Source organism: Ammodytes marinus (genome assembly GCF_949987685.1).
Source record: "Ammodytes marinus genome assembly, chromosome: 12".
Lineage (NCBI taxonomy): Eukaryota > Metazoa > Chordata > Actinopteri > Uranoscopiformes > Ammodytidae > Ammodytes > Ammodytes marinus.
The window spans coordinates 16736215-16763018 of NC_137216.1; the positions used below are offsets into that span (position 1 = coordinate 16736215).

General features: G+C 40.0%; 1 protein-coding gene across 1 annotated transcript in view; it reads right to left on the reverse strand.

The window, feature by feature from the left end:
• The window catches only part of kcnh7 (potassium voltage-gated channel subfamily H member 7), a gene marked incomplete at both ends in the record, with an annotated part of 39389 nt that extends 19058 nt beyond the window's left edge, over positions 1–20331 (reverse strand). The window contains 5 exons of the mRNA XM_080038444.1: positions 812–1023; positions 2555–2989; positions 8622–8777; positions 19660–19890; positions 20256–20331. Coding sequence (XP_079894570.1) covers positions 812–1023; positions 2555–2989; positions 8622–8777; positions 19660–19890; positions 20256–20331 — 1110 coding nt within the window. The remainder of the gene's footprint in view (positions 1–811; positions 1024–2554; positions 2990–8621; positions 8778–19659; positions 19891–20255) is intronic.
• Between the last annotated feature and the right edge of the window lie 6473 nt (positions 20332–26804).

Consider the following 26804-nt stretch of genomic DNA (forward strand, 5'->3'; position numbering starts at 1 on the left):
TTTATAAGGCTTACTGGCAGGTATAGGTTGAGGTATGCTGGTACATGGACAGGAACACAAGCCAGGAATACAGACCGGAACACAAAGACAATGTCAAATCCAACAAGACTGACAAAGCCAAGAAAACGTTAAAACTAACAACGCTGACCAAGTTAACTCTGAGGAGTAGTCCAATTAATGAGGTGTAAGGCTGATGACAGATTGTGACAAAGGTAAAGAGTTCAGTGGGGCAAGCCAGGTGTTTACAGTGCCGCTGAGGGAAGTGTGAACAGGTATGGTGGGGATGGATGAGAAAGTCAGGTGATGTGAACTGGAGGGGAACGTCAGAACGAAGGCCTCTGGTTGTTGGGTGTGAGAGACAGAGTGGCAGCCATAACACTGCAGAAGCTTAATGAACCTGCATTGATTGGGCACACTAGTAAAGATGAATTTACTTTATGAGCAATCAGTGGAAATGTCCTTTCTCGCCCTTTTCCGACACAAGCTAATGTTGATGAGAATATTTGACCTTTTCGTTCCTCAATATCACTTTCACTTTCTCTGCAATTAAGAATGCCCAATTACCTTTCAGTCTTTTCCTTAATGTCACTGTCACAGTTTTCCCCTCCTGTCAGCAAGACATTTCACTGACCATATGTTTTATGTGCTGTGTATCAGTGACTCGTGCTTTCCCACAATCCTTGTTGTAGGCTCTAACCAGTGACTACAGTAGGAGTCACTAGTGCAGAGACAAAGACATCCCTTTTCCACCTCCCCCACACATTGCATGGTAATACTGCAATTTCAATCAGAGTAGAACTTCCTGACTTACCTGTGTGACTTTTTCTGTGACGTTGTGAGTTCTGTCTTTGACCTTTGGTGCTATGATGGCTGTCTCAGATGTCGGTGGAGAATGGGTCTTCTTATCAGCCCCCTCAGAGAAGTGGAGTGCAATCAGGGGGATCCTGGTGATGGTGCTATACTTGTTGATGTTAGAATCAGAGGTTGAGCCCAGCAGGCTGGATTTCATGTGATTAAAAGGGCCTGGTGGTAGAGAACAAAATATGCAAAGTCCCATTAGTACCCAACCTATTTTATCTTGGTTAGCTTTGCTATATTCTGTAAAATTGGTCATTAATCTTACATAATTCTGAGTGCGTCCATTGATAGGGGATGAAATTATACAGTCACAACCCAAGTTGTCACTATTTGACGGGCTTTTTGAAAAATGTGAAGTCTGGCATTCTGCTCACTTGATTTATTGAGCAAAATTACTTAAGCAATTACAGCTAATATGTTAGTTAAATAATTCAGTTTTGGGTTTTGCAAAAATTGATAGAGCAGAGATAACGCTTATTACGCTTCACTGATGGAAAACCTTATTTACAGATTTAGGTTTTAGGGTTTTTAGATATTAGACATTTATGAATTGATGTAGACTACAGAAGAGGATGAACAGTAATGTTGACTTAAGTATGCTGGCATCATTGGATAGTTGAAGAGTTACAGCGAATGTTTAGCTATTTGTTCAAATGGGAAATGCACCACAGCTTAGCTTATGTGGTTTAGAAAAAACTCTGGCAACTAGAACTGGACTCGGCAGTGAATTGGAACAAATTTCAAATTTATAATAACTTTTGTTTTATTTAGAAACAGAATCATTTAAATTTCAAATATTCAAAAAAGCAAAATGTTCACCTACTAAAAACCTCGGAGTTTATCACCGGTTAGCGGTCACACATGCATCAACACACAGGTGTTAACAGTATGGTGGAAAAAGAGCATGCAACTCTTGCTGGCATACTTGTATAGGAAATAAAAAGTCTGGCAACAGAAAGCTGCTGAGTACAGTGTTTCTGTAACCTAACACTATGTTAGTGTATGGCAAGCTCTGAAATGGTTTAAGATTGTTTCACAGATACTGCATGCTTAATGGCTAGTGTAGCTTGGAATAGCTAATCCACAGAGTTTCTATGGTATCACATAACACAAGCATATATTCATGCGGGTCCATTTAGAAGCAATGCTTTGATTAACATATGATGAGACCAGATATGAGGCTTATTCGGTCATATGATTGTATAGACTACTGATCCCTACATTGGTCTAGTATACAATCATTTCACATGAGTGCAGTAATCCCATTCAAGGTATCCATCAAACGTGGATCTGTGGAGAGCATTCATGCTGATTGTCTTGCATGAAAATCATGCTCGAACAGCACTGAGCGACCAAATCATGGGCAGAAAAACAGGATTACCTCTACCATTGTCTAAAAGCAGCATTTTATGGACAAAACAAATAAAGAAGAAACATTTTAATGAACCAACACACATTTAAGAAATTATGATGACAGCATAGACAAAATTTAAGTTAATAAAACATTAACGGTGTCTCTTCTACATGCATTTGAAGAGCAAATCTTTAGTCATAGACTTTGCCTTGTTGATCCCAGTTGAGTTAAAATTGCTCTGCATTCTAATGCCAACTCAATCATAATGTGATGGCTTAGCCAGTCGGTCATTGTATACTAATTGCAGTTTGAAGCTGTATGCTTTTATACTGTAGTAAATACCTTCACTTGTATGACGATCCCTGAATATGCTTTTGGAATTTGAGCTGTATGCTTCAATTTCATGAACGGATGAGGCTCGTCTCATGCTGTTGATGCTGCCTCTGGGAAAGGTGTTGGACAGGGTGGTAGAGGACGGCTGAGGCTCAGCGCGGTACAGCTTCTCCCAGGGGAGTTTAGGGGATGAATGGTCAACAGGTTCAGGACCGATGCTAGCCTTGGAAGAATGGTGGCTTGAGCATATGAGGCCATGCTTGTCATTGGCCTCAATGGGGCTGCAAATGCTCTTGGTGGGTGAGGGGAAGTTATGCAGGGCCACTGAGTCCTCATTCTCTTTGGGCGAGTCAACCATCACAGCATCTGGGTCCTCTTGTGGAAGAGATTGCTTGGTATTCATCAGGCTCAAAGCGGCCTGGCGGAAGCGGAAGAATCTACTCCCTAAAAATTGAGGAAAAACAATGAGAGAGCTTGTTAAGTTCTTACTGTATGGAACTGAGAAAAAAGAAATATTCAAAAAGCGTCACATCATTTTCTTACATAATGAACAAAGACATTCATGGTGAGAGTTTTATTCTGCCTAGAAACATATGAGGGAAAATGATAAAAAAAAGAAAAGAAAAGAAAACCAGTGGAGAACAACACTGATTTCCCTGACTAAATAAACTATTATGTAAGTTTTATCTTTATTAAAGTTATTTTGGCAAATTGGCATTTCAGCTGCAAGATAATTACTTTAAAAGAACATGAAGGCCCCATTGTTGAGAACGGCATGTGCTGAAACGTGTCTGCTAATAAATAATGAAATTAACATATTTTGGCTCCGCTTCCTACATTGTGCAGGCCTCTACATTTGAATTAATCTGTTATAAGATGTACAAACTGTAATCGCCCCTAGACAAACCGGTATTGAAGTTCTGTGAGAACATAATTTTAATACAAAACTGTGTTGAGCAGAACACTTTTCCCTGTGAGAAGACAAGTGCACTCAGCTATGAAAACGAAGACAAATCCAATGAGATTGCACAGCTGAATTATAATGTCTCATTGATCTGAGACAGGAAGCCAATTCTGGTACAGAAGCCACATTATAAGATTGGACTCATTAACAAATGTTAATGACCCCTTAGGACAGAGTGAAAGTTTTGGCTCATTAAAGATAGATAAAGAGTGAAAAGTGAACCCTGCTTCACTCGTGAGACACCAATCCCCAAAGTGCCCCCCTTGCATAACATCATTGCCATCTGTTTCCATTCCCTGGCCAAATGTGCTGATGTTACAACTATAGTAGCTTACAATAGAGCTGTGACACTCAACAACTTTCCTGGAGAGGAACCTAATGACATCCTGAGCTAGCAGGAGATATGGATAACCTTCCTGACTCTTTGTACAGACACTGTTTCATCTGTACTCAGACGGTGCTCCATTCAGGTTTGTTGTTAGTGGGCTGAGTTGCTTAAGGAATTAAATGTTCTTATTGTTCAATGTAAATCACCGACATACAATGATGTCTTCATTAAGATGATCGGCCAGGATTTGATGGTAATGAATGTCCTATGATCTGCTTCACATCCACACAGTTCGGCTGTTAAACACAGATCACACACTGTGCCCCACAGACCTTCTAGGCTAGCATGGCTGTTGTCGCTCTGTTTTTAAAAGTGAAGGCAGATACAGCCATAATTCTACCAGGCTTCAACAGTTCTTTACATTTGCATTTCCTGGTTTTTCACACCTTCACGTGCCACGTCACATGTGAGTCGGTATAAGGTCATGTGAGAATGATCAGAGTGCCAATGAGTGAGTATAGCAGCCCACCCTCCTTTTTTGTCTTCTCTGTCCAAAATATTGGCACTGCTGTCCTCAAAGGAGTGCCGTTATTGTTGTTTATATGGGCAGACCTGATTAGTTGGCCACAATGGGCCATATCAGGATTGTTATGTGTTTTTTTTTCTTGTTGATGTATGGGTATGTATATTCATGCTTTAATTGGATTGACTATCATTGTTGTTGTGCTTATATTTGGTTTCATGACCATGGCAGTGGATTGCAGTGGTTAATGAAGATCCTCCTACATTTTCAGAGCACTCCATCTTTGAAGGCTATTGAATGACTATGTTATCATAATAATAATACACTTTATTTAATGAGCCCTTTTCAAACGCAGCAACAAAGTGCTTTACAACTCATTAAAAACAAATGAGTAACTCAGCACATTATACTCACAAATACAGTAAAAATAAAATTAAAACATAAAATCACTGAATAGCAGTTATAAAAAAGTTGGTTTTAAGAGTCATATAAAAAGTGTAAGGAAAGTGACTTTGAGGTGGTTTTAGACTAATTCCAACACAGTTATTAATGGCACTGTGACGACTCAGTCTCACACATCAATGTCATTTGGTTTTAACAATTCAAATATGGCCCTAAAAGACTCGCATGAGTAGATTCAGTAGTAGGATTCAGTGACAACCTGTCCAGTAGCCTATAAATCAGTTCTTCTAAATACCCTAGTACATGGATGACCTATGTGTTACAAGGAGGGCTGATCTCTGCGAATAAGGACGGAAACATGTTGACCTATTCTCCCCAAAATATGTTTATCTGTTCATGGTCCCGTTTTTTTGGTTCATACTTGCAGAGCTGATATTCCTAGGGGTAGAACTAATTGCTGCTGAACTACATTTGTTTTCCTACACCACAATTAATTAACGCACCTTGCAAGAACATCATGAAAGAGGCAAATCAATAGATCTGCTCTCTAACTAAGTTTAAGTGTTAAACATAAAAGCAAATAAAGAAAGAAAGAAGATAGGGACAAGGAAGAAGCAAACAAGATTCAGTCCCCTTTAGTATTGAGCAGTTTTGGTTCTAAAATGTATATGGGCGCTCCAGTCACTACACGCCCCATGTGTGTATTATCTAATGCTAATACCACCTATTGTACAACTGTAGCGCATGGATTTAGTTTACTGTATTTCTTATTTGATTAATTTTTCTCTTTCAAGCCAGTTCTCATGTTTGTTTCGACCTCGAAATATACACTCTTTTTTTAACCATGACTAGATGGGGGAACTACACACCCCTTGAGTTGTGAGTGTGTCATTACTTCAAGTGAAGTAGCTCTATAGGTCTCGATCCAATGTGATGGTAAGATGGAGAAGGAGCGTAACAATGCAATGTCGAACAATGCAACATTAGTAGTGACATGGATTTTGTGTTGGACTGCTGTGGTGAAAAAACAAAGTTATAAATGAATCTCTCAATTTTCCCTGTTGATTTAATTTTCAGTCTTTAGTTTATATGCTCATGAGCTTTATTAAAGAGATAGTGCATATTAGAAAGAAAGATAAAATACTTTATTCATCCCCAAGGGGAAGTTATTAAAATATACGTACATGTAAATAAATAACTAAATTAAGTAAATTGAAATTAAGCAGCTCGACTGTGCCTCTATTTTGAAAGCTCATTGATTGTAATTCAGTTTCTGGAAAACCGCTGACAAAAACATAAGTGTCAGATTTCTATGTACACTGCAACTTAAATGTGCTTCTTCCATAACAGAATTTAGCTAGATCTTACTGAAAAATATAATCAACCCATTAATTGCCCAACTTGTTGACTGCAACAGCGTAATTTGCGCTCATGCAAGAGAAATGACAGAGTTGACAAACAATGTATTGTATCCATCCAGTTGTAGATTGAGCAGTAAAAAGAAGTCCCTGAGCACCAACAGTGTATCTTTCTAATGAGTAATTTGTAACAATTCCCTCTGGTTTGGGGCATTGAAGGCATGTTAAAGCTGCTGCATGGTGCCTTCTAGATGGCAGCTCAGGGAAAGAGGGATTACTTTCTTCCAGGCTCAATATTGTGCCGGTTGACACCCGCAGGTTTATTGCCTGCTGTCAACACCGGATCATAATTAGCCCCCCAATGTACAGAAAAAAGCTCTCTACACAGGCTACAACACTCAAATGTAAGTAAGACTATGTGGAAATGTTCTTCATGATCATTTCAGTTACAAGGCTAAACATATTATACATCTATTTTTTGATATGTGTAAAGCCCCATTCCATGCAGCTTTATTGTAAAACGATTAGCATCAGTCTTTAAAACCTTATTTAAATCTGACCAAATGTAGCCTAAAGTTACACCTTCATGCCCTAGTGTTTTCTAGAGGCTGAGACTATTGTAAGGTCATATTTTAAGTGTGAAGTGCGCATGTAGTCAATACTGTTTCTAAACATAAGTCACATCATATGTTAAAATGCCCCATCTACCCACAGGTTCCCTTGCTGAGGCACTGTCACAAGCAATCAACTCTGATTAGCAATGTTAGCAACAGACACAGGCACTCGCTCACACTTGAGCAGATTCCACATGCATGCACGCGCGCATCCACTTATACACACACGGTAAAGCACAGGCGGAATGCCAGTGCCTTGGAGGAATTCATGCTAAGTGAAGTGGATGGCTGAGCTGCGGTCAGAGAAGAGAGGCTGAGTGTCTCTAATCAGAGAGGAGCTGGAATGTCTCAATGGCATTTACTACCATACGTACCATTTACAAAAATGTATTGAGCAGTATATGCTAAAAAAAAAAGCTGGCAACATGAGGCCTGTTTCAGGTAGCTGGTTTTACATACTCTGAGTTGAATCCTGCGCTCTGAGTATAAGCAACTCCGGGTTTTCGGTTTCAGAACAGTGGATCACCGTTGGGTCAATCAACTCTGAGCGTGTTCACTCTGGGTGGAGCGTGTGCGTAAAAGCCATCGTCAATGGATCGCTGATAACATGATTCACCATGGAAACAGGATAAACAAATGATTGATCCTCCCACTTCTCCTCCCACTAGAGTTAGAAATATTAACGAATGAGCATATGGTATGGAGAAGAATTAACGGGGATATTGTCTCATAACTCTGATCTAATCTCCTCGGCAATTCAGAAAAAAACAGAGCAAACATTTTTTGTCAAGAGAATCATTTCGCTTCCGTATGAGAAGCCATAGTCTATTTTAAAAAGTTACGCATATCAGCAGTAAAGTATTAAGCTGGCGCGGCACAGCATTGCTGACAGTGTTTTATCGCTGTATAATATGTTGGCAAGCTATAGCCTAATACTGTGCAGTAAACAGACACATTAGGTGACAGTTTCCATTTAAGAGCCTGAATTATTACCAGATCCATTTTCCTCAAGTGATCACAGTTTAAATTATTATATAATTTTATATTCATATTAGGCTATTTAACAAGGCTCGTCTGTGACTTTAGGATCGCACAAGTGAACTGTAACGATAGGTTACAACCATACAATACAAATAGGTTTATTAATCTGAATGTAGAGCATGTCACGATGTGTTAGGTGGCCGCCTATATGAACGGCTGAGAACAAGGCTACTGATCAGATAAATGATCGGTCAAACGTAAAATCATCAGTACATGATAAAAACATCCCGATGGAGATTTCTATGGAGTGATTTTGCTTCAAACTGTACAGGGACGCGTGTGACAGTGACACTCTTTCTTCAGTCGGAGCTGCAGCGTAAAGTGAAAACAAACTCAGGGTAGGTCTAACCACCTCCCGAGCAGGTTAGACCCATGGCGTATGTTGCCGCAGTAACTGACTCTCGGTTGCGCTGAACCTGCTACCTGAAACGGAAAACCCAGAGTTTCCACTAACTCAGAGCGAACAAACTCTGGGTTGCCTCAAAACCAGCTACCTGAAACAGGCCTCTGATTAGATACTGAGCATGACATTCAAAAACAAAAGTGTCAACAGATGTATTGGGCAAATTTAACAAATGATCTCAATTAGTGTGAGTGAGTGAGGATTAAGTGTTTTTCAGAAAGCTGCCATCGCACAAATCATGCGTAGGTTTAAAATGAAAAAAAAAGACAAAATATGACTAAAACATGACAGACACAATGCAAGAATGCATAATATTTTGTTACAGCATTATGTCAATAATATTGTTTAGCTTTGGTAATGAGAGAGTTACCAAGGCAATACCTATATGTGGAGGGAGACATTTCACTTCATGGTAAAGAAAGAATGGTAAATCAAATACTCACTTTGATCTGACTTTGTAGGGGATGTTGGGCTTATCTTCTCTGTGGAGTTGTCACTTTCCTCATCCACAACGTAATCAAAATTTAAGATGAACATCATCACCAGGCCCTCCTCATTTTTCACAGGGATTATGTGGATGTAACACTGAAAGTCAGAACCTGAAAGAGAAACAAAGTGACAATGTCAAAATGTTAACAAGAAATCTCAACATAATCAAAACCTTACCCTGATTTCGCAATAATGTTACGAAAAGTTGTTCTGAGCCAATGCCTGTATGTCAGAACACATTAAGTAAGCCGAGGGTGTTTTCACTTATAAAGATGCACCACATGGATTTGAGTGAGCCGTACACAGCATGAAAATAAAGAAGCTTGCAGAAGCTGGACAACTATGATGTAAGAGCCACAGTAAGGCGCAGACAGCAGGTTTCAGAAGAATACATCAAACTGGCGGGACAGATTATGGCCAATTAAGAGGATTCCAATGTGGTCATATTAATAATCACTAGAGCTGAGCATCGTGTGAGGCAGTGGCGCAGAAACAATCAGTGATCTAAATTTAGCCCAGAATATCCCAATTTCTCAACTGCTCATGGCTGTGTTAGTGAGAGCTATCAGTGCCTTGGGGCACACAACTGCCTACCAATGCATACTCTTTCACTTATTGGACCCCTAAAAACAACACAGTAGCTGCTGTACAGCTAGGTTGACACTCAATATGTGACTGTCTCTGGTGAAGGAGGTATGTATGTATGTATGTATGTATGTATGTATGTATGTATGTATGTATGTATGTATGTATGTATGTATGTATGTATGTATGTATGTATGTATGTATGTATGTATGTATGTATGTATGTATGTATGTATGTATGTATGTATGTATGTATGTATGTATGTATGTATGTATGTATGTATGTATGTATGTTTTTCTGTTATTTCGGCACATATACATAAAAAACTAATTAAATGTATTTACAAAATATGTAATGTAAAAGGATAAATTAACTATATTTACCATCTGACACTGGCCTATAAAATTAAAATGTCTCAATCCAACTGTCCCCTTGTCTGTAAGTCTTTTTTTGCCTGGCTTGTTGTGCTGCTCCTTCTCACAGAGGACACATATTACCAGCGCTGACTGTAATCTCTGCAGGGCTCACAGACACCCTGCCAGCAGCATTCATTAGCTGTAGACTCGCTGCCTGACTAAATATAACAAGCTTGGTCTGCCTCAACATGCCAGAGTTCTGTTGGAAGGATTTCTGCATCAAAACTCCCAATAGTAATGCTGCATTGTCACTACTGCGGATATGAAAATGGGATTACATTACAATGGCGACATCGATTATGACGGGTATTTGACAAATACAGGTGGAATTTTTTTGTCAGATGAATTCATGGTGCACAGCATACAGTGGTGTATATGCCCTGAATGTGGATAATAAGACCAGTGGATGTGCACTCTACACCCACCTTGCCTTGTGTCATGGTTGCCGGTTTAGTATATGTTGTAAAGTGGAAGAGCGGCGCTTAGCGAGCTGGGGAACTGTGAGTCCTTCCCCCAGAAAATCCCTTTTTCATGAAAAAAGCACTTTCCTGCATTTCCCATAAATCCTTCCCTTAATTCTACATTGTCCCGTCTATGAAAGGGAATCTTTTTGTGTTTTGACTTTGATCTGTTTGATTGTACCATGCACCCATTTTGAAAAGCAGAGGGAGAACTTAAGTAAGCGAGAGAGCTATTCAGAGTCAACTCTTTAATTATCTGGTAAATCCTGCAGGAATTAAAAATTAATGATACCTCCTTAAAATCCTAGAGTTATTTTTTGGAGAACTTTCACTTCATAATATATAGTAATGAAAGTATAACAAGAATACACTGACAGATTTTCTTATTGCTCTTATCAGAGCAATAAGAGCATGATATTACTCACATATTCTTTTTTTTATTTCTCAACCAAAATGTACCATGAAGGAACTTGTGTAGCCATACCCCCACCTTTCTACTGTGCCACTCAATTTAAGCAAACACATGTATATGTGATATAATATGGTAATTATTATAGTTCTTCAAATGCCAAGTTATTAAAAATATGAAATGCTCAGCAATGTGTTATCCAGGTAAGATGACAAGAGATGATTTCCCTGTCTGAGATTTCACATATTGTACAGAGTGGGGCAGAGGCGAGTATATGTAGAAAGGACAAATGAGAATATGAATTTCAACATCTCTCCTCCTTATGTGTGGAAAACGATGCAGATTTCCCCTTTTTGGCTTTACTCAGGCATGCGAGTACGTTTGACAGGGCCGACAGACTGCGGGGGAAAGTGCGACAGTCACGGGGGGGCCCAAGGCAGAGGGGGGCCCATCAGATTTTTTTTTTTTTTTTTTTTTTTAACAAGCCCCGATCTTCGAAGGCCCTGAACAATGCCATTCCAAAAGAAGAAATAATTGACTGGCTCATGATAGGCCCCTGACCCTTGCAAGGAGATCAGGGGCCTGCGCATGACTAAGGCATGTGTGCGGGAGAGTAAGCAGGAGCAAGCAATTGTAATTCTTCTTCACGGCAACACTTTCCTTGCAAATTAAACAGACACATTTCCCCTCAGAGCCGGCCCAAGCCTCCAAGCAGAATTTGATTAGGGGGCCCTCTCCAATGTTAGCGCTGCCCAAATCATTGACTATTGTTAGATGCCTTCAGACACCCAGTGTTTTCTGCTATTGCCTCCAATGTCCAGCTGGGTGAAAATAGTAGGCTGCTGAGTTCACGACCTTGCTAGGGGGTTCCGGGGGTATGCCCCCCCGGGAGATTTTTTTTTAACTTTTTAAAGTGAAATGCATGAATCTGGTGCACTTTGAGAGTAAAATCAAGAGGCTTAATCTGAAGAATTTTGTGTGAAAAAATAATTTGGAGACACTGTGTCAGATGAATTAGAAGCTATTGAAGAAGGACACATGGATTTTCCATAATAATATTAATTTAAAATAAAATATTATGCAGGGTCCTCTGGGATGGGCTTGCTGCTCTTTTTCTTTTATGAGACATATTTATCTGTAATATAATGAATGCATTTAACTAAAAGGGCCTTATTACATTATATTTTTTAAATGTGCCGCGGGCCAATCAATCAGTTTTGACACCCCTGCACAAGTGGGTTCATAAAAAATAAAAATAAAACATTTATTAAATCGGCCGCGGGCCAATAAAAAGCCGGCCGTAGTTTGGACACCCCTGATTTAGTGTGTCTGTGTGTCATAGTATTGCACCAAAACAGTAGAAGTTTTCTTTAATTGTGTTTTGTACTGTCTGTAAAAATTTACCTGCACATAGCAAACAAAATTGCACAACTGTAAGGTCAGTGTCTGTTGTATTTTTGTATTAAAATAAACAGTTGTTTATTTCTATAGTGCGCATTGGCATCTTTGAGCAAAATACCCCCAGAATTTTCGCAGCGGTGCGCCTCCTGTGACCCTGGCCAGTGACCACCTTGACTAAGACATTTTCTGGGGGAAACACTGGTAAAAGTAATTATTTGGTCATTCCTCAAATAAATATATTGTGGAGTTGTCTGGCTCAGAGAGCCGTGTGTATTGTAAGACCGCCTTTCAGGGGGCCCATCAGGACTTTTTGTATAGGGGCCCAGAATTTGGTGCTACGCCCCTGACGCTTGATATAAATTTTGCTCTCTGTCAGTGGTTCCCTTAAGTTTTCTGAGCAGAGCAATAACCCCTGCATTAAATATGAAATACTCAAGTTCACTGAATGCAGCTGTCAGCAGCATGAATAAAAAATGGCTTTTTGTTAACAGCATCAGGGTTTCCCCTGCTACATGGTTGAATGCTTCCATGTCAACATATCCGTTCTCTTAAGCATATTTGTCTCGACAGAATATTTTAAACAATGAAATGATTATGTGTCGCATTACAGTAGAGTGATGTTGGCTGGATGTAAATTTACAAGGAATGCAAAATATGAACAAAATGCTGTAAAAATGGCAACATGCAAATAGAGAAAAAATAGGAGTAGTGTACTGAAATTGTTTTAGTTATTAGTTAATAACATCATAAATCGTGAATAAATGATTCACACCATATGCTGTGTGTACAGCCATGATTTCTGGGCTGAAGTTTACCTTAGCAGATGGGAAAACAATGGTAAAGGGCCATAGGGGTTCCTTCTCATCTGGTCTCCTGCTGAATGTCACCTCTACCAAAATGGATCAAAGGAAAGTGTCTGTAGAGTATAGCTCCTATGGTTAATTCTAAAAAAGCTCTTATCACTATATTATGTTTTCTGTAATATTACTTTGTAAACTTTAAAATTCCCACAGTGTTCTTGTCCTGACAAACAATAAGAACTTTGTGAACATAACAGGAAGCGATTTTCTTCCCACCACCTAAAATAAGTGGAAGTAAGCCATGTGATCAGCAGAGCTACTCATGATAAGAAAGTAAGAAGGCCTCTGTACTTCATTGGGAACAACTGCGTTATTCATCTTCTTTTTGGCTTCCAACAAAGGACAACAGACTATTGAAGGTATTCTGGTGGGAAGAATGATGTAAACCCAAAGCTTTAATATCACTTTTCTTCCCATTTGTGATGATCCTTCTTCAACTAAACCTTATTTCAGATCCCCAGCATTCAATTATACTTGTGTAAATGAAAACAAAAAATAGATTTTTGTAAAATGATTTTATTTCATTATTTAAAGGTTTTTTTTAGATCATGCAAGACCTTTAAAGCAACAATGATTTCTGCATTTTAAAAATAGTGTTATGTATATGTAATGGTTTATAATGAGATCTTAAACCAAATGTCATTAACCTTTGTGTGATAACACCTTTAAAACCAATATTTGCATTTCAAGTCAAACTTAAGCCATGAGAATGAACACTGATCTCAGATGGAAATCCCCCTTTATAGATCTGTGATGCAGCCCCCCTGTTGACTGACAGATTGCCTCGGCAGACGTGACTTCTCGGCGTCTGCCAAGGTGTCATGATGAACAAAGCTGTCAGACAGTTTTATGAGGAGGAGGAGCTATGATCCTTTCAGAAACACTATTAATAATATATAGTAGTATACACTTTTTTAGATCACCATTAGCGGAGCCACGGCTGTGTTTAAAGGCCCAGGTTTTGTTTCCGGCGTACGTTGGAAAGGTAGCGGATGGTGAATAGTTATTAGCTTGTTTTGCCAAAAAGTGTTCTGGATTATTATTGCTTAGTATGCCTTTAAACCGTGAACAGGCAACACTTTGTATCAGAAATTAAAATAAATCTTCACTCCACATTGAAAACCCCCGAATACAACAGTAAAAACTACTAACCGCAATTAGATCAGAGGGGTATTTCAGGTAGCAGGGTTTACAAACTGTGAGTTTAATGAGCAACTCTGGGTGATCGGTTTCAGAACAGTGGATCAGCGTTGGGTCAATCAACTCTGAGCGTGTTCACTCTGGGTTGAGCGCGTGCGTAAAAGCCATCGTCAATGGATCGCTGATAACATGATTCACCATGGACACAGGAGAAACAAATGCTTGATCCTCCCACTTCTCCGCTCTTCCCACTAGAGTAAGAAATATTAACGAATGAGTGTATGGTATGGAGCAGAATTAACGGGGATATTATCTCATAACTCTGATCTAATCACCTCGGCAATTCTTCCTGACAATAAATCTGTTCAGTGGCACAGACGTTAAAAAACTCATGTTAATAAAAAAAGAATGATATACATACAATACAAATAGGTTTATTAATCTGAACGTAGAGCATGTTCACGATGTGTAAGGTGGCCGCTTATATGAATCAGATAATTGATCGTTCAAACGTAAAATCATCAGTACATGATAAAAACATCCTGATTTATATGGAGTGATTTTGCTTTAAACTGTACAGGGATGCGTTGTGACAGTGACACTTTCTTCAGTCGGTGCGGCAGCGTAACAAACTCAGGGTAGCTCTAACCACCTATCCAGCAGGTTAGACCCACGGCGTATGTTGCCGCAGTAACTGACTCTGAGGTGCGCTGAACCTGCTTCCTGAAACGGAAAACCCAGAGTTTCCACTAACTCGGAGCGAACAAACTCTGAGTTGCCTCAAAACCCACTTCCTGAAACACCCCTCAGGCGTTCAACAAACTTTCTCCACACTGTGACAAATGGGGGCTCTTTCGGGAAATAAGGAAACACATTCACAAATTTGAGAAAAAAACACACAGCAAAATTAGAAAACGCAAGCAAATATAGAAATGCTGCAAGTGTCACAGAAAGATACAGATATGACAAAAGGAGTTAGTTTCGGGGGGCCACTAATGAACACGCTTTAGAAAGGGAAAAGGCTATGAAGGTGAAGGAAACAACTCCAGCTCGCAACCCAACATCATCCAGAAGCGGTCATCTGTTTTTATTGTTCCTGGAAACATATTATTCTGTTTTAGCTCAGTTTTTACCATTATATTGGACATGATTCGATTCTGACCCTGGTCAAAATATGAATACAAATAAGATGTATCAAGTATAAGGACTTGTGCAGACTGCTGACCATGTGGGTGTTGTCCAATCCATCCTTTCCCATTCTACTATGACACCAAACTCAGCACAAGACAATACTTTCCAAAAATGGCCATAGCTGCTGGACACATTTAACATCTTGACAGTTGAGCAGTTTGGACCAGTGTGCGTCCATTTATTCTCTGACCTTTATGAAGCCTGTTTTCCTGTTAGCCAAGACATGTTATTTACACCTTCTTGAATGAATAGATGGTGTGTTACTACTCGCTCCCTCTTTTCATGATGGAAATTTCATTAACTGTAGATTCTATTTCCACCATTAATTATTTAAACATTGCTGCTTAATCAAGTGATCCTTCAGACACTCTTTTGAGGATGACTCACAGGTCAAAAAGAGTTAAAATGTGTCTTAGAAATACAAATGTATTTACAGTAGTAATGTTCATATTTATGTAGCAGTCTGAGAGCCACTATATAATTTTAAACTTTTTTCCAAAATAGAAGCTATTTTGATTTAAAATGTATGTATTGAGGCTTTGTTTTTATAAGCACAAGATGACCTTTTTCATGCAGAAACACGAGTAATATAGGTAGGCGTTGATTTATTTTTATTTTTTTATCTCTACACAACTGCATCTTTTAAACAACACAGCCCCACTGCCTGGTAGTTAGTCCTGTATAATGAAACCTGACATGTTTCTTGTTTAAGGCAGATTCTACTCAGGCCAATACACAGCGTTACTGGGGCACAGCCAATTGGGACTAGGGCATGTATGTAGGGAAAGGCCAACCCTTTGTTGAGAGTCCTTGGGCCTTGTGGCAATATCTCGCCTTAGTGAAGCTGCGGTTAGCTACACAGCATGGCCTAATTTCATCTTCGATCAGTGTCTCCAGAGCCATCAGGAATAACTAACATCGCCGGCTCCAACTACATTTCAGTTGTGTTTACATTTATCAATTCAGGATATTTTGCTCCGTGATCCTTTATTCCGTTTAATTTAGCACAAACACGTTGGCGGATTAAATGCAACGGATGGGAAAATATATATAAGTTAGCGTACAATGACTGATTAAGAGAAAAACACAGATGGTTAGGAGAAGAATATTAGATCACCTCCAGGAGCATCCCATGAGATAAAAATAGCCTGTGGATGAACATTCCAATCCAATGCGATGTGAGACCCACATTGTTATAGTGTTCAAAGCTCCATCTGCTCCTTCCCGGTACCAATAAACTTATTTTACATATGTTCTAATGGGTAGCAGGGGAAGCAAACCCCTCCATTATTTGAATTAACATGCATATGATCCTACGAAACAAGCTGACATTCATGTCTTCTCTTTGAAATAAGCTTAAATTATAGCATGTTATCCACACTTGCGCCGAAGCACAGGGACGGAAAGCCTTGACTGTGCTGTTTTTAATTTTTCTTTTACATCTAGTTGGACAAGCTGATAAAAGAAACGGAACCTGATAAGGAAAAGCTCTGTATGTGTTTCATTACACACAGCAAGACACAAAAGAGCGTGATTAAACATGGATGTGCTCTTTTGCAATCGTGGGCCTTCAAGTGTCCCGTGGCACACCTTGACCTTGTGCACTGTAGACGTTCCGTCTCTCATGTCCAATCGCTCCCCTTACACTAAACCCTCAGCAGGGGTACACGGCCCGGGGACTCACCTATGAAACCCTGCACCCACGCAAACCACATGTCCCAGACCATTCAGCGCATGGTTAGCTAAGCTGCGGCTGTTATGGAGCCATTATCCATTTAACTTCTCTCCGCGCGGTGTCAGCTTCCTTTTGTTAAGACTCATTCAGGTACAAAGTATTATTACACCCCGTGCAATAGGATAGCTATATAGAGCCATCGAGGGAAAGCATTTACCTCATTGATAATGCATATTTGCTGCAGGATTTGTGTGCATACCTGTGGTATCTTCTCTCATAGCCCATTTGGTTGTTCAAACAGAGAGGAACACGACTAAACTAAAATGCCCTTGTGCTAAAGGAATATGCTGGCCTTTAGCACAAAGCTAGTGTCCCCATTGTTCCTCTGCCTTTAATTTAGACGCATACACGTAAGCAGCTTAACTTTTTCGCCTTTTAAGTGAAAAAAGCAAGAGCTTTGTAGCTCCTGGTGTGTCCTGACTTTCTTAAATCCTGACCGTACTTTTGTAAGATGTACCACTATAGTTATTGATGGGAGAGGAAAAACATACTACTTTTGTCACATCACAATTCCTCTAAACACTGGCATTTAAAGCATGTCCGTTGATCATCATTCAACTAACATTTAGAGTGAATACAGTGGAGGAATAGATAATAGAGCGGGGACTGGTAACATATCTCAGCCAATGCTAGTTTATATTACATCCATTTGTGACGTACAGTAGGTGTATGGAAAATGGTGGGATTTAATGCAAAGGATTAACTGATTTGCATGAGGGCTGATAACTTCAAATGCAGTTAGGAGAGGAGACATTCACTTCCTGCCCATCAGCTTCAATTTGCGGAGTGTCTTGAATCAATATGGCCATCACTCTCAAGGATGCCATGAATCTTTGATCCCCCTATAGCAGCGGCAGCAGGAGCCTGTGGATTGTGTCCTCTATACCAGTTTAATGCATTTACTCTGTAAGCTGCTCATTCCCAGTCACTGTGCTGTCAGCCCTGACATCTTTATTCATGAGCCCACATGCTCACTGTAAATTCCTCTGAGGAGTATTAAGAGAGGTGTCTTGAAGCAGCGATATGCACACTGGGGGGAGGGGGTGGGGGGACTGAGAGCGGCCGTGGCTCTCATCTGCCACGCTTTAAACATTACAGGCACATTGCGTTTCAACGGAGTGCAGTGCATGCTGGTAAGCTCGGAGGATGTGTAAAACTTAAAGTTGCACTCGCTTTTAAAATCCGACTTGTCAGAATCCAAGCTGCTCATGCTCTCGTAAACAGACCCACTAGAGTGTTTTGTGTAATTGTCTTGCAGCAGCTGGCTCCTGTTTTCTTCCTAATTAGCAAAGAAACTAAACAAGACATAACACAGAGTTGAGGCTGATGGCTGCTGATGGTAGATTAAAAATGTATCCATGGCCTAGAATCTAATCAAACTCACAATTAAAAATTAAAGGCCTGGCTCCCTATGATTAAATAAAATATAAGGTTTCCTCTTTTTTTACAGCTGAGTCTCTTCAAATACTGCTGTATGTACATGGCTTGGAAGTAATCGCACAATAAAGAATACGAATTGGAAACGACTACAAAAATGTCAGTCTCTTGTTGGTGCAGACACTTGCACAAAATTAAAAGAAAAGGCGTGTTCTTGTTGGAGAACTTTCGTATTGACTCTGTACAGCTTCCTCATGCTGGCCATAAAAAGCTCATGTGAGAGCATGGTAGGAGATGGTCAAATCGGGGATTCATGCCACTGAGCGGTTACATCATATTAATTCTCTCTTACATAGGATTGCTGTCTTCTGTGCACCATTCAATCATTCGGGTACAAGGATTGGCCAAAAATTAATGACAAACACGGGTCTAGCATTAAAAGGAGAAGATTTTTTTATGCAAAGCTGTAGCCTATCAAATGTGGAGCAGTTTTACAGATTAGTGGATTGATCCGCTGCCTGCTAAAGCTGCCGTACACCTTTTGCAGCAAACAACAACATGCCCAAATGAATCAAGGATCTCCAAATACACAGCGAGCACACATTATTTGAAAGTGCAAAGCCGATGGATTCATGGTGAAGTAGGAAAACACAACAAACTGGCGAGCTCCGTCTCTCCAATGCACTCACCTGACATAACTGTCGCCCTGTATCTATTTATAAATATTACATTAAAAACTAAGAGGATGTGCGCCCCATATTTTGGCAGCCAGACTTTTTCCTGTGTTACCCAGACACACAACACTGTAAGTCCAAGCAGGTGCAAAAAAGATGTGTCCACAATTCTACCACTGTGATTCAATACGTCCTCATGGAGTGCTTGTCTGGCACACTGACTGTTATAACTCGTATGTAATGCACATAACCAAACACAACACCATTTTCTAGTGTGTTATTGTTAAAATGTGGACGTTATCTCTCTTTTGAAATCTATATAATACATACACGAACACCGGCATACATGTACACAAAGGAGTCATTTTAAAGGTGTACTCTGCTGTTTCAGGGGGGGGGGGGGGGGGGGGGCTGGGGGGATTTGTTTACGTTTGCAGAGTTCAGTTAGTTTACAAAACACATTTTCTCTACATTTAATTCTTAGTGTTGAATAATTCTAGCATCATAAGTCAAAACAAAATACATTTTAAGGCACCTAGACCCAAATGTAAGACCAGAATATGTTCGTAAAACAAAATTGTGGGCCTTGCTGCTGTACACAAAAACAGTGAAAAGGTAACTTTTATGGTAGCTTATTGTGGACTTCAAACAGTGTTCCAGGGATCCAATTTTCACAATAGACCCATCTCAGCATACTGACACGGTTTGACAGCCACACTATGGCGCCAGGTCACAGACTTACCATCTTTACGGTAGTAGGTGATCTCCACCTTGCGCTCCTCTGACCCAGTCACAGCCCCGGACACCAGGCCAATGGCCTCTTTGTCAGTCAGGTCCCCGTGGAGGAAGTCACAGGTGCATGGCTTCTGCATGATGTCTGATCTGGAGAAGCCCGTCATATCACAAAAGCCTTCGTTGCAGTATATGATGGCGCAGTTCTCCACCCTGGCATTGGCTATCACAAATTTTCGGTCTGCAAGTAAAAAGGAAAAAAAGCATTGTCTGACCTGACCTCTGCACCATATTGTCAGCTCACAAAAAAAAAATCAATTAGCAATTAAGCTCACTGTAACATTCATTTAAAATTTTTTCTGACGGCTGATGATCTTTCTATAGCAAACATCATATTATAACACCTTGACAATTCATTTTATTTGTTTTGTCTTATGAAAGAAAGTCATCCAAAATTTTCATTTATTTATTTATTTTTATTGAAAGGAACAATGTGAAAACAGGATAAAGTTGAATCTATTTTTTGATTATTTTTCTAAACATTTACTTTAATTTAATGTTCCTTTTTATCTGGCTACATCATTTGAAAAAGAAGAAGATACTTACTCTGACCCTCGAATTTCCGAATAATTAATCCGAGGAATGTATTTTGTGGCGCAACGTGACCTCTTCGCACAGGCATGTTTACACACTGGATACCCCACGATCTCCTCCGAAAGCGCCTTTACAAGTAAACCCCTAAGTTACAGATGTTGGCTCTTTGTGCTGCCTCCTTCGTCACAGACCATAGCCGACGCGAGCGCTCTTTCCACTTTAAATGACCTTCCCACTTCGCCTGAGGAGTTCTTTAGCCCGCTTGTATGCCTGAGCATGTGAATGTCTCCTCGCCGAGATGCGCGGAATCGGGGAGGATTGCTCGAGTACTCTGATTCAGTTCGCGGAGCATTTCGCGTTGTGTATGAGGTGCGATTCTGACGTCCTCTGTTGTGGTGTGTTGGGTGCAAACGGCGGACAGTGGTTGATATGGCAAGAGGAGTGACGTTGCTACGAGGGGGCTTAGTTCCCTCCACCTCCGGTGAGGATAAATCAGCACCCAGGCTGAGCATTATTCGAATATGCGCTCACTTGGAATTTTGTGCCCCACAATATACTGCACTGTATGAAAAACTGAAAAATAAATTCTTCCCATAGGCTACTTATAATAGGGCCTACTCGTTTAGTGAAGTCTTTTAAAGAAAAGTAGCCTACACTGATGTAGTGGTGCTTTCGTGATGAAAGCGTTGCTGAACCTGTATCCTATTGTAGAGTGAATTAATTGAAAGGACTATTTTATTTTTATTTACAATTTTTTGATTTTTTTTAACAAAGAAGAAAACGTTTATTGTGTAGCCTAACTTCTAGGCTACGTGCAATTCTAATCTGGGGTGATTTTCACACGCTTCACAAAGGCATAGCCTACTACTTAAAAGTAGGCTATACCGTCTTCTTTGTACTTCTCTTACTATTCTGTTTCAGGTACTTTAAGAGTAGCCTACACATTGCTTTGAGTAGAATATGTGTATAAGCACACTTTTAATGAAGCCCATAGCATACATATTCTCACACCTCATTGTAAACAATGGGTTAATGAGTAGCCTAAATATTAAAGGAGTTGTTTAACATTTTGGGAAATTTCTTATTTGCTTTCCTTTCCACTAATACATATCTCATTACAGAAACCAACAGTGGGGTTTATATGCAAGAGTAGACTACTTGAGAGATCTAGTTGGGGAATTATGTTACCGATAGAGAGAACCAGGCTAGCTGTTTCCCATTTATATGCTAAGCTAAGGTAACTGGCTGTTGGCTGTAGCTTTACATTGGAGGGACATAGATTAAATCAGCATCTTGTGAGCTAACTCTTGCCAAGAAAACCAATACGTCTATTCCCTAAAATGTTAAACGATCCCTCTGATATTTACTCAATGGAAATTAAATAAGCATGAAATAGGCTATTCAGAAATATTGATAACAGTAATGGAATTTCCATCAAAATCAATACTGTATTTTATATTGAAGGCAATATTGGGGTAGCTTCATATTCTGCAGAATATTAAGCATCATTTTCATAACACAAGTTTCATTTAGTAAAGATTTAAGTAATTTACTGCCAATTAATGTGAAGAATTAATGTAATTTTTTTCATTCATGCACAGTCGGTCGTCAAGGCTAAGGCTACATTCACACAGAAAGCCTTATTAGTGCTCTATCCGGATCTATTGTTTGCCTGTTAACATCATTTTCTGAAGTTTGCCAACATCAGATTCCAGTTTAAACTGATGCCGGTCCTGAACTTGATGGGTAAGACTACTTTTACTTACGTATATCGGTCTTACCCGGTGCACCACCGCAGATTTGTGAGGAATGTTCACCTACAGTGATGTAGAGTCACATGAATGACTATTCAGACTTCAGTCTTGCAACATAACAATCTGAAACTGTTACAGATTTAGGACCACATATGAAAGTGTAACAAATTGTGAGTGACCGACAAAAATAGAAAAACATTTCTATAAGGAGAAACCTGCTTACAGAAAAAATAAATCTATCAATCTATCTATCTATATATTAACGTCAAACAGCCCAAAAAAAATACCCTCAAATTAAATTAACATTGGAAACACGAGAGAAACACCAAAACAGAAGTGCTCCATGTAACGGCTGGATCAGGAGGACACAGGCGCGGAGACAGTATCAGTGTAGAAGATTTATTTTGGAAGTAACCAGCAGGGGGTTAGGACCGTGATCCGGGGGGGGGGAAGCTGGCTGTCATGGGGCTCCAGGGAGAGAGCAACGGGGCAAGTCCAGGGAGCTGAGTGTGAGCAGGCTAGAGCAGGCAGGCAGAGGGGTCCGGGAGGAAGTGCTGGCTGGCGAGGGCTGGAGCTGGTGGCTGGAGTCAGGCCGGGAGAGCTGTGGCAGAAAAAACAGGAGTTAGCCAGGAAAAATGCAAAAAGCGGAGCTGCAAACAGGTTAGCTTAGAGAGAGGACTGACTGTGTGGAAACAGAATCTACAATCTGGCAGTGTCTGGAAGGTAGGGCCGGGTATATGAAGAGCAGTTGATTGATGATTGATGGCAGCTGTGAATGCTGGTGATTGACTCCAGCACACCTGACTCCAACCCTGCAATTAGACCAGAACATAGACAAGGGTAAAAGGGAAAAACAACACAAGGGCTTGAGGCCCAAGCAGGATCATAACACTCCAGGCCTCTAGGTTGAGCGCTAAGTGAAACAAGCGGATTTTTGAACCGAGAAAGAGAGACCAGACAAGAGAAATGTGTTTGTTTTTGAAGTGGGACGATATTGTAAAGGACTATAAGAAAAAAACAAAAAACAATTACATATTTATTCAAATGTGCATTGTTTCTGTAATTGCTTTCTGCACCATGTTTCTTCCAGCGGAAATGTTTTGCCCTTATCGATCAGATTTGAAATATCTACCGATGTTAACTGAAACACTTGTTACAATAAGATAAGCAGGTATTAATTTCCAAAGGATGATCTTGACCCATTTGTGAATGTTTTTCGAAGAGCACGACACAATATGTATGCAGTGCCCTACACCAACACCTAGAATACACTCTACAGTGTTTTTCACCTACCTATTCTTTAACAAACTTCTCTCAGAACCGTGTGGGTGTCTACAGGTTGTACTTGATTGATATCTTCCCTACTTTACTGTTAGCTTGATAGACCTGCAAGTGCGGCACACAAATGATAAAATCACACTTTAAGTATGCTGAACATATTAACTTTAATGACTTCCTATTGTTATCAGCATTTGATCCAGCTTCCACCTGAGCAGAGGTTTATTCAGCCAGAGTAACTAAAAACACTTTATGAGCCAGTTCAGTCATTTTACTGCCAAAAGCTTCTTAAAGTTGCTGTCCGTGGTGCTCAAGAGGATGAAGAATTCAGGTTATGACAGAAAATCCTGATTGGACTTATTTCTTCACACATGTAGGTTTCTTTCAGCCCCAATCAGCTTTTCCTAAAGTGGTATAAGAAAAGAACCCGGTTTTATTCAGTTTACTATGCATCTGTTCTACTGTGTGTGGCTGATTCGTTTACTGTTCCTGGTTCACATCGATACTGTGCAGCTGAAGCATGAAGTGTTTTTTTAAGGAGATCCATTTACATTATAGATTGAAACTAGTGTTCCTTCTGAGGGTTCACACTTGTTGTCACTGTAGCGCTGCTGTTTAACAATCCTCAGTCCCCAACACTGTGAATCACATGGATATGAAATCCAGTATTCAGTAGTGTTTTAGTTTTAGCTTTATCATGTATCAACTGATTTTATTCTAAGCTCAACATATTCCTGAAGCGCTGTCCATGGTGCTGCAGTTTCAGTAGCACTTCATGTATGTGAACTAATGTGCAACCGCCTGTGCACAGTCACACAAACGCACACACTGTACTTTTTCCTTTAGTCATTCATGGATTTATTTAATGAATGGGTGCAATTTAAAGCTGAGAAATAAAGGTTCATCTGTGGACACAACAGTCAAACAGCCGGGTGGTGGAAAAAAAAATCTTTGCGTAATGCGAATCCTCTCTTAATAGTGCTACAACATCTGTCCCGGTATTTCAGTTCTGGCTCATCAACCATCTGGCCAATTGAGACTGAGAGAACACATTGAATGAATGCACATATAGAAACAAAGATCATATTTGGACCTGGATGCTGTGTATCATGGTGACAGCTTACAGAGGAGAGCCAGTAGCATCAGCATGGACACACAACACATCCAGGACACTGTCTGTTTGTCCCCTTGCCATCTGGGAAAAGATACAGCAGCACTATCAAAACCCGAAATAACAAGACTGAGGAACAGCTTCTTCCCCAGAGCTGTAGCCTAACCCCCCCCCCCCCCCACTCCCCCTCCCCCCACACACACACAGACACGTGCACACTGACCTGCAAATACAACCTTTATCTGATAAAAAAAATACTGTCACAAACTGTGACAGCACTATTGCACCTGAAAAGGTCCATATGGCCACTATGTCCAATGCCTTTTTCATAATTCGTAATTACGTGTATGCATACAATAACAATAAAGTCTCTTGAATATCTAGAGATCATACATATTTCACAAATATCAAGATGACCTGGGTATGAATTTGTCTTTAATCAATTATCAACCAATATATGTTTTCATGTCATCAGCATGTATTATTAAATGACCTTATACATTTTCTTGGGTGGAGCTGCAGGTATTTGTTTTTTGGTTAAAACAAAACAAAAAACAAAACACTCCAGGATTTAGATTGGTTTCTTTCAGTTTTATTGGCTTACGCAAAGAAGATTGTGGCAAAAACCTTGGGACATTATCAGTTCTATTGTTTTGCACTGCTCTGCGAAAAGGGTTTATTTTAAAGGTCATTGTTTCTCCTCCTGTACCCATACACAGCCATTACACACAGAGCTCCCCAGGTCACAGTGCTTTGTCTTCTTGTCTGTATTTTATTGAATCACTGTTGCATTAAGCCAATTTGCGGCTCATATCTGTTACTCACAACACAGCTACAGTTTTACCTTTTAGAGGACAACCATTATTCACCAACAATCAAGTTAGAAAATCATGACGTGTCTTTTTTTTCTGTTTGTTCAGCTCAACATTTTAGGATGAAAAATGTAGTTGTCTGTCCTGCGACCTAGAGCCCAAACTACAGTACCATGAATAATGTGCCAAATATAATTATTGTATGCATGTGCGTTCTGAAATAGTACTTGATTAATACTGGCATATGTGCTGACTAGTTAAAGCAAAGGGGAGCAATGGGTGGGTGAGGGGTGATACTAACTGAGTGCTGCACACAGGGGAAACAATGTCCCATGGAGAGCCTCTGTGCCTCTGGGTAAAGGTATATTGTGGTGTACCACTGCTGTGTGTTCTCATCTCACAAAGCATCTGCAGCATGGATGCCAATTACACTTGACAGAGTATCTTTCTCTGTCAGAGCAATTTCTTCTAATTTTTAATGGATAAAAAAAAGCAAAGGGTTACAAACAGTATTGATTTGACCTTTACATTTTGAGAAGGATTTTGTTTGCTGTTACATTAATCATCTTATTTATTGAATTCTGAGTGGTTTGCGAGTTTCAAAAATATGAAATACTGTATGATGTCATGCTAAGGGTTAGCTTTAAATACTATATCTGAAATGAGAGTAAAGAGGATAAAAGTTGGGATCAGCAATCTGACGAACAGACAGCAGTCCACTCAACTATGAGGAATGAAATTCAGTGAGTGAAACCCCAAACCCGTACCACGCAGGTCTTATTATGCTGTTGTTTAGAGAGCATTGACTCCTAATGGCATGGGACCTAATCCTGTTTCTTTGAGTGGGGCAACTCAAACAAGATTTATGAATGGATTAAATCTTCCATCAATGACTGGTAGTGGTGTTTGTGACTGAAGATGTTGACATTCATCGCACTGTGGCTACAGCATTGGTAATTGGTCTGTTTGCAATACAAATGGACGGTGCTTTGGACAAGATGGAGCACCCAGATTCCAACATTATAGCCAAAAAGTATCCATCCACAAAGTGAATGTCTACCTGTGATTTACTATGTGTAGGGGGGAAAGAGGGAAGACAATTTCTAATGACAAACCTGATGTCATATTACATAATTATTATTATATCATGGGATATATAAATCTGTGCAGTTTACTGTAAAAAACACTGGACACTGCATGTTTGTTTTGAGAATCACGTTGCCATTCACTCGTTTGGTCATTCATTCATTCTGCATAATCTCTGAGAATTTAGAGCAATTTGAAAAACAGCTGCAGCCATGGCAGCATCCACCATTCAGAGCCTAATCCAGGTCTCACGGCACTCTGGAGTACAGCTCTCTCTCTCTCTCTCTCTCTCTCTCTCTCTCTCTCTCTCTCTCTCTCTCTCTCTCTTCTTTCCTCACTGACACTCTCTCTCTCTCTCTCTTACTGTGACACATGCACAAGCACCCACTGAGTACAGTTGCAGGGCTTACTCATTGTCCACATAAACCATTACGGTCCTGTCTCAGAGAATAATCCACTAGTGCAAAACACTGGATTGTTATTTCTGCTGTGCCTTACCCCCCACGTGCCACTGCACACA